This window comes from Staurois parvus, unplaced genomic scaffold (assembly GCF_062004578.1).
Source record: "Staurois parvus isolate SC_StPar_1 unplaced genomic scaffold, SC_StPar_1.0 ptg000029l, whole genome shotgun sequence".
Classification (NCBI taxonomy): domain Eukaryota; kingdom Metazoa; phylum Chordata; class Amphibia; order Anura; family Ranidae; genus Staurois; species Staurois parvus.
This window is the reverse complement of record NW_028317825.1, coordinates 5,315,320-5,324,070: the sequence shown is the minus strand read 5'-3', so window position 1 is coordinate 5,324,070 and position 8,751 is coordinate 5,315,320. Positions and strand designations below refer to the sequence as shown.

At 38.7% G+C, this 8,751-nt stretch overlaps 1 protein-coding gene across 1 annotated transcript in view; it reads left to right on the top strand.

Annotated features, from left to right (window-relative positions):
* Positions 1-1,268: 1,268 nt before the first annotated feature.
* FKBP6 (FKBP prolyl isomerase family member 6 (inactive)) overlaps positions 1,269-8,751 on the top strand; it is a 56,360-nt gene continuing 48,877 nt past the window's right edge. Inside the window, exons 1-4 of the mRNA XM_089658076.1 lie at positions 1,269-1,359; positions 2,692-2,781; positions 2,864-3,066; positions 3,669-3,788. Coding sequence (XP_089514202.1) covers positions 1,269-1,359; positions 2,692-2,781; positions 2,864-3,066; positions 3,669-3,788 — 504 coding nt within the window. The remainder of the gene's footprint in view (positions 1,360-2,691; positions 2,782-2,863; positions 3,067-3,668; positions 3,789-8,751) is intronic.

Sequence of the window (8,751 nt, the reverse complement as noted above, 5' to 3'; positions counted from 1 at the left end):
GACAGACTGTGCACCGTTTAACTAGGCTTCTTTCAGGTTCATGTTCTATGTTTTGAATGGTCCCTGGGCATCTTTCTGGTAAAATTACTGAATCGATGGGTGATATGCATGCGTGAACAACCCAATAAAAAAAATCTAACACTTCCCCACTTTATTCCAACCTAAAAAAGGGGTTTTGTCTAGAAATACATTTTAGGTAAAGTTGCATACTGCCTCTACACCAGTGTGATGTTCGCTTCTAGCAAAGTGTTATATGGGCATAAATGTGCATTTACTTGCTCCACCAGGAGCAGCAATTTGAAGATGTCATTCTCAGCCAGATTGTCATGCATTTGTCAAGTTCTCCGCCTTGTTGATGTTGGTAGTAGGATCATGGTTTAATACGTAAATATAAGGCATTTTTTGGCAAGAGATAATCAGTTAATGTACTATAAGAATATGGCGCTGGTTAAATTTTAATTTGCCCGTGTTTATCTGGTTATGAGCTACAACAAAATGACACCCATTAATGATCAATGCTCCCGCAGACTATTTAAATTGTATTTTTGATGTCAGTATTGGGCATGCCCCGAGGAGGTTCGTGTGCACAAAACATGTTGGGTGGTGCCTACGTACTGATGTCATGCTGCTGTGTCTCAATGAATCAGAGCGGTGGCCATTTTGGTATGTGTGACTGCGACTATTCCACGTGGAATAATTTATATGTAATGCTTTTATGATCTTTAAATTACTACACTAATTACAACACTATATACAAATTCTGGGGCTCCGTGCGGCGAGCATCTTTTTCCAAGGTCCGAGCCGGGGCTGTAATGGCGCTGGAGAGTGGATGATTAGGATCTCTTGGTGAGGTGTTACATGTTACAGATCAAGTAGCTTTCTGGTGAGTGCATGGTGGGGGAGCACCCCGCACTGGATAGGAGCACTTGGTGGGATTGAACACAGTTTTTCTTGGTTGGCATTGCAAGCATACAGATTCACATTGGAGGGACTGTTATATGTAATTTTTTTTGTTTTTTTTTTTTGCACTTGGCACTTTTGGACAATATTTATTTGTATATTTTCACTTATTGATTTGGAATATTATTTATTTGGCTAGATATTTATGTGCTGCACTGTTTTGATATTTATATATGTATTTTTGTCACATTCTTTTGTGCCAGCTGCTCTCAACTCTGTAGCGCTCGCCATTTATTTTCAATTTGCATGTTAAACTCAATGACTCTTTATATTTTCCCTAGTCTGTGTTTGAAAAGTTGGCTCTGAACATGCAAGATGTGTCAGGAGACAGAGGTGTGCTAAAAGAAGTCATCAGAGCTGGTTGTGGGGAGTCTGTTCCTCCTGATTCAACAATTATTGGTATGTGAAGCAAATATTCTGGGGGAAACTATAGCACAAGTTGGATTTTGGTCTGCAGTGAGGAACTTGTGTTGAATGTATACTGCTTGGAAGCTCACACAAGTGTTCTACAATCTATTAAATATTTATCAGATGTAAAATGCATACAGGGAGTATAGCCTGCCAAGGAATTTTTTGTTTTCATCCAGATACTGCTATACTGCCTTCTTCCTCCATAGTCCCCTTGGTCTGTAATTCTGTGATCCTAGAACAGCACCTTTATTGCATTTACCATTACAAAGAAGATTCTCACAGCTACCAATCATATTTAACAGTGTTACTAAACCCAGGATCCTGCATTCACTATATCTGGTCTCCCACAGTACTCAGCACATGGAAATGCAATAATTTTTGTAAATATAAACTGCTAAATACCTTTTCTTATCAGCAGTTAGAGCAGTCATGTGACTACTATCAGTGTCCAGCTGAGCACTGGTTAAAGCTTGTAGGAGGAGTTTTTTCATTCTCCCTGATTTTCCTATGAGGCTGCATAACACCTGACCCTTTGTCTGGATAGTGCTGATTCTCCCTGTGCTGATTACATGCACTATTCCAAGATAATAAAACACGAGCAATACACACACACACCAAACTGAACATGTGCAGTTTGCCCTCGTGGCTCTGTTCCATCAGCAGATGGAATTGGGGACGGGAGAAGGGGAGGATCAAAGAAGACTGGATCAAACATTGGTTTTACAAAATGCAGAGGATTAACCCCTTAGGTTCCACAGTGAGTATAACAAGCATGCTTTACTGCATATACAGACTGATTTTTACTGTTGTGGGTTTAGTAACACTTTAAGGTTGACATGTATGTTTACATTTTTGTTGCCAATGCATGCAGTGGAGAGACGGAGTAAGGTAAATGGCATAACCTCAGAAAGCATACATCTAATGCTCTCCCAATACCAGTGTATAGAAGTCTGTACTTTGTAAGAAGTGATGCTTAACAATTTGTGTAAATTGTGTGACTGGTTTCACTTGTTGCCTGGAATTGCCTTTTAACCTGTTGGTCCTACACATCATGGCAGTCATAGGGGCAAAACATTGTTATTGCTGCAGGCTTGTTTTACAGATTTTCAGTAGCCCTGTACTTTATGGTAGAAGTTATGCAAGTGACTGTAAAATACAGAGATTCCTTCGCAATCATTGCTAGCATTTTTCCATCCTACCTTGGAGTTCTACTTCATCTGCTAAAATGAGACATTCCTGAAAGTTAACTGATAAACTGCCTTATTATATAATAATTATGATGTGTGATGTACATATTGATGTATTTTCAATTCCTTGCAGCAAAGTACTCCGGATACTTGGAACATTCTGACAAACCCTTTGATACAAACTGGTTTCGATCTAACCCCCGGCTGATGAAACTTGGAGAAGGTATTGCTATTTTATATATATTTCAATATGCTAGTAAGAAAGTTGTGATATCAAATATATTTCAGTTAGCGTTTTCTTGTAGATATCACACTTCTAGGTATGGAGATCGGTGTACTGACGATGCAAAGAGGAGAGGTATCGAGGTTCCTTTACTCGCCAGCATATGCATATGGTGCATTGGGTTGCCCTCCACTCATCCCTCCTTCTGCTACTGTCTTGTTTGAAATGGAGATATTGGACTTCCTAGATACAGCAGAATCAGACTCTTTCTTTGCTCTGTCCCCGGTAAGTGACTAATATATGAAAAATGGAGTTGTTTCCAACAGCACCAAGTCATACTGTCATTGTACAAAAAATTAAAGTTGTAATCTTATCTTATGTAAACATGAACTCTGCTAAACGTTTCTCTCTTCTAGCAGCAGAAAATAAGCTAAATGCAGCAAAAACGCATCCAAAGCCGATACCGCATTTACCTGCGTTTATCACTTGGACGTTTATTCATTTGATTGGCCAGAGTATTTTACGTTGAGATGAATTTACACCCAAGCGCTAAAAGCGGCTAGTGTTTAGACGTGTTTACATGCGATTTTGACCAAACCGTTCTTCTGCAATTCTTCTGCGTTCAGGAGAGGAGCGTTTAACTGCCCCTAAGCTCTGCTGCTCTTAAACTCTGGTAGAAGCCTGTGTACATGGGCACATAGGCTTTTATTGAGTTGAGTTTAGAGGCTTTGGCAAAAAATGCCAAAAGCTCCTAAACTGACGTTTAGGAGCAGCAGTGTACATGAGGACTTATTGTTTTTGTCTTTTTTCTACTTTTAGTTTTTCTGTTTTTATTCTTTTTCTTCTACTGTAAACAGCTTACATACACTAAACATTTGGTTTTGCAGAACCATCAGGCAATATTTCCTCTAGAAAAGGTGTTGGAAGTTGCTACTACTGAGAGAAAGTTTGGTAATTGCCTCTTCAAGCGAAACCGATTTGATGATGCCAAGGATAGGTATAAACGGGTAAGTACCAGGTCAGACGGAAAGGTTCACCACAGTCTTTATACAAGCTGAGTTATGAGACCAAGGGATGCGCAAATAAAACAGCTGATACATAATCTCAAACTATTAAATACATACAAATGGAGTAAAATATAAAATAATCCGGAAACAACATATTTTTTATAAATACTTTATTAGTATGGGATGGCACTGTAATGAAATGATCTTTGTTTAATTTTCTCAGTTTAAGAGTATTTTGTTGACTTGTAACTCCATGTTCCATTTCCTTCCCACTCTTCCCCCTTTCCTTTTTTACCTTCCGACAATATGTAATAAAAAATGTAATCTGCAGTCTTAAGATCCTATTGTGTTACATAACCTGTACACCTATGTTATGACTTAATAAAATACATTAATAATCAAGACATAAATGTTTACCCAAATGTTTCTGTTTATACTGTAAGGCAGTAGTATAGGGGAAGATCTAAAGCTCAGTGACTTAGTGGTCAGCAGGTCACCTTGCAGCTTTTGGAGCTTTGTGCTCATTTCCAAGCAAGGACATTATCATCTTGCATAATTCAGTTTTCCTTATTTGTACATTAATGTCCTCCAGGTGCCTGCATTTCCCAACATAAAAAAATAACATACTAAAGATTTATTGGCTTCTGTGCAATTTGGCCAGGCTGTGTGTTTATTTGTATGTCCTTGATGGAGAGCTTTTTCAAGGACTGAAATTAATAATTCAATGTACTGTGTAAAGTTGTATGCATCCTCCTGGAGTTATACAATCCAAGTTCCAAAAAGTTGAAACGCTGTGTAAAATTTACATAAAAACAGAATGAAATGATTTGCAAATGCCATAAACCTATAGTGTATTCAAAATAGAAAACACAGGGATGTGCAATTCCTATCTCCTGACGCCCGGGACATGTAGTTCCGGTTGCCAGGCAAATAGTTTTTTTTTTTTTGCCTTCAGCTCTGCTTCAGGCAAGCAGTTGGGCTCATCTGCCAGGTGTAAGCATTCAGGTGGCAGCGGTGCCGCCTGATTGCTTCCACACAGCCCACAGTGTCAGCCTCTCCCCCCTGCCTGCTATACTGGCTCATTGTGCGCTGGCGGGATGTTGTATAGGGGAGGGAGGAGACCGGACACATCCGCTCCCCTCCCCTTCTTCTCCTGACCCGGAAAGTGATGTGACGTCACTTCCGGGTCCCCGTTTGACACATTCCTGGTCATTGAGGCCTGGAAAGAATGTAATGAGGTGCAATGTACACTGCACTACATTCGGTGGCGCACAGGGGAGGGATGTTTTAAAGAGAACCTGTCACCAAAAAATCATCACATAGGGGACTTTTGGTTTTTTTATTTTTTAAAAAAAAAATGGAAGTTACAGCCAAGCATATAATCCACCCCCACATATGTACACACGCACAATCGTAAAATCACACAATTGGGCGCCTACACATGAAAACATCGATTGTGATACACGTTACATATCGTCGCGCACGCCAGAATGAGAGCAATAATTCTAGTACTAGACCTCCTCCATAACACTATACTGATGACCTATAAGGGGCTTTAAAAGCGCCACCTATACAAAATATAGGGTACTAACTTTTGTTGCCATTTCACGAGTGCATGCAAATTTAAGATTTTGACATGTTGGATATTTATTTACTCGATGCAACCTCATCTTTTATGTATTACAAAAAAATTTATAATTTATTGCTTTTTGTGCCCTAAATTTAACTTAAGTGTATTTTTTACTGAAATTTTGCGATAATATTGTGTGACTTAAAAAAATTGGAACTACCGTTATTTTATTCTCTAGGATCTCTGATTTCAGAAAATATATAATGTTTGGGGATTTTGTGTCATCTTCAGGTCTTACATGATTTTTTAAACGTGTGCAAATAACGCAAAAACAGCTCTGGCAGCAAAATGGATAAAGGATAAGCTCAACACTCCCCTTTCTTGAGGAGCAGCCAATCAGTGCTCATTACACTGCACGGTCTCTCCCCTCCCTGCCAGTCCTGGGTGTGGTGCTGGAGAGAGGCAGAGAGGGAAGGAGGAGATAAACAGCGCAGTGTTAAAAATATTAAAAGATTTTTCAACTACTGTAAGACCAGCATAAAAATTGTCAAGCAACTTCATAATAAATTCCCAGGGACTGAGATTTAGCTCTGCAGTCACTTTTGCAGCAGTTGTTTTCTTATTCTGGGTCACAATCTTGCTCAATGTCCTTTTTGTCTCTTTCAATTGACCATGTCGACTGCATTTATGCTGATCAGTCGACGTTTTCTCAGAAACTGTATATGCCATCATAATGTTTGATAATGTACCTCGCAACATGGCAAATAAATTGGCAGCTACCAGCTAAGTGGGCACCAACATTTGCCCGCTTTGGAGTTGAGTAAGCTCTGACATGACTCCATATTACTAGCAGCACACACAGTGAATGATGCAAGTGAGGCTTCACACCTGTTAGCTAGGTGTTTCCCCACATAGGGGAAGCAAAAGAATGTTACATCACTTCCGCTTTCAACACGAAACGTGGTTGCTATCACACCTGCAAATCATGCAGTGTTTCCATTTTTTTTGTCTAACTCCTGTACTTCCCCTTAAAGAGCATGGACCCATTCTGCAGCTGCTGGCAGGAAACAGGCTTTTGTATGCAGGCTATACCTACTTTAGGTATAAACAAAACCGTAAGATGTTGAACACCTTTGTTTTTTAATGCACCTGGAATGTATTTAGTTGATTTAAACTAGAGCTGCCTTAACTGTTACCTTTTGTTCCACTTGCTCCTCCCTATTAGATTGTAAGCTCCTAGGAACAGGGCTTTCCTAACTCTCTTGTATTAAATTGTATTGTTGTATTGTCTTCCTTTATTTTGTAATGTGCTGCGCAAACTGGTATTGTTATATAAATCCTGTATAATAAAAATAACTGCACCTTAGCACTGCTGATCTCCTCCAGCCTCTTTCAGCCACTTCTTGTCAGCATTTACTTGCTCCAGCATCAGTTGTATATCATTGTTCTGGACCTGGTTCCAAACAGTGACAGCTTTTGCAATGTATAATTAATGTAGAGGCACACCCAGAAAAAATTGTCACACTTGTGGTTGTGTTTAAAGAGTTTATTAGGATTCTTAGAACATAAAAAGTAAATACCAACACAATTTGGGGGAAATGCCCCTTTCTTTTTTAGGGCTAGTGTATAGGAAAACAAGTAAAAACAAGATGTCTTTTATTTAAGGGTAGTGATCTTATGAAGCCATTTGTTATTACTTAGTTGTTTGGCACCTTTTTAAATCATAATGATAACAGAAATCACACAAATGGCCCTGATCAAATGTTTACATACCCTGGACCATTTGGCCTTGGTGCAGACACACAAGGTGACACACACAGGTTAAAATGGCAATTAAAGGTTAATTTCCGACATCTGTGGCTTTTTCAATTGCAATTGGTGTCTGTGTATAAATAGTCAATGAGTTTGTTAGCTCTCACATGGATGCACTGAGCAGACTAGATACTAAGCCATGGGGAGCAGAAAAGAACTGTTAAAAGATCTGCGTAACAAGGTTCATCAATTAGTTTAGCAATTAAATAAGTAATTAAAAAGTAAATGACCAGAAGAGAAATCCAAATCAAATCAATATTTGATGTGACCACCTTTTTGTCTTTATTTCAATACCGGGCAATTTTACACCTTCCTGCCCAGGCCATTTTTCAGGTTTCAGCGCTCTCACAGTTTGACAATTGCGCGGTCATACAACATTGTACCCAAACTAAAATTTTATCATTTTCTTCGCACAACTAAAGCTTTCTTTTGGTGGTATTTAATCATCGCTGGGGTTTTTATTTTTTGCTAAATTAACAAAAAAAGACCGAAAATTTTGAAAAAAAACCCACGTTTTTCTTTGTTTCTGTTATAAAAGTTTGCAAATAAATAATTGTTCTTTATAAATTTAGGCCGAGATGTATTCTGCTACATGTCTTTGGTGAAAATAACCCAAATTAGGATGTATTTTTTAGTTTGTAGGAAGGTTATAGAGTTCACAAACTATGGTATAGATCTGAATATTGATCAATCCTGAAGTACTGACATCCAATCTAATTTCTTGAGGTCCCAGAATGTCAGAATAGTACAGATATCCCCCAAATTACCCCTGTTTGCAAAGTAGACAGTCCGACGTACTTCATAAGAGGCATGGCGAGTTTTTGAAGTTGTATTTTTTTTTGTCATAATTTTTCGGAAAATGAAAAAATATAAAAAAAATTATTTTTCATTTTTTTTTATTTTTTTTTACATACTGTCACCAGTGCAGTACAGCGTCATCATATAACTGGCATGGCGGTGATCAGGGAAACTGACTGGTGACAGTGTGAAAAAAAAAATATATATATATTTTTATTTTTCTTATTTTAAATTTTTTTTTTAAGATTTTTTTTTTTTTTTTTCATATTTCACAATGTCCAAAGTAGTACAATGTTACCATAGTAACATTGTACTACTTTGGGGAAGTGATCAGTATTTTGTTTTTTACACAATTTGCTTATAGCAAAGAATTTCTTTGCTATAAGCAAACATTTACCTGAATGACATCGATTCATTCAGGGGTTTTTTTTTTTTTTTTTTTTTTTTGTGCTTAGCTGTGATTTGGCCACAGCTAATCACATGACATGTGCATGTGATTAGCTGTGACCATTCACAGCTAGACACTAGTATACAATGGATGGCATGAATGAAGACATCCAGTGTATACAACTGTCATGTGACCTGCTGTGATTGTCACATGGTACCGGCAACGGGGCCGGTACTCAGATCTGTCATGGGCCGTGTCCGAGGTACACGGCCGCTGACAGATCGCGCCGCTGCGCGGCAAGCGCGGGAACTTGCGCATGTGCGGGAGGACACCACATGGCGGCCTCCCGGAAAGCTAGTACATTTTTCAGGATGCCATACGGCTATTGGCCAGGC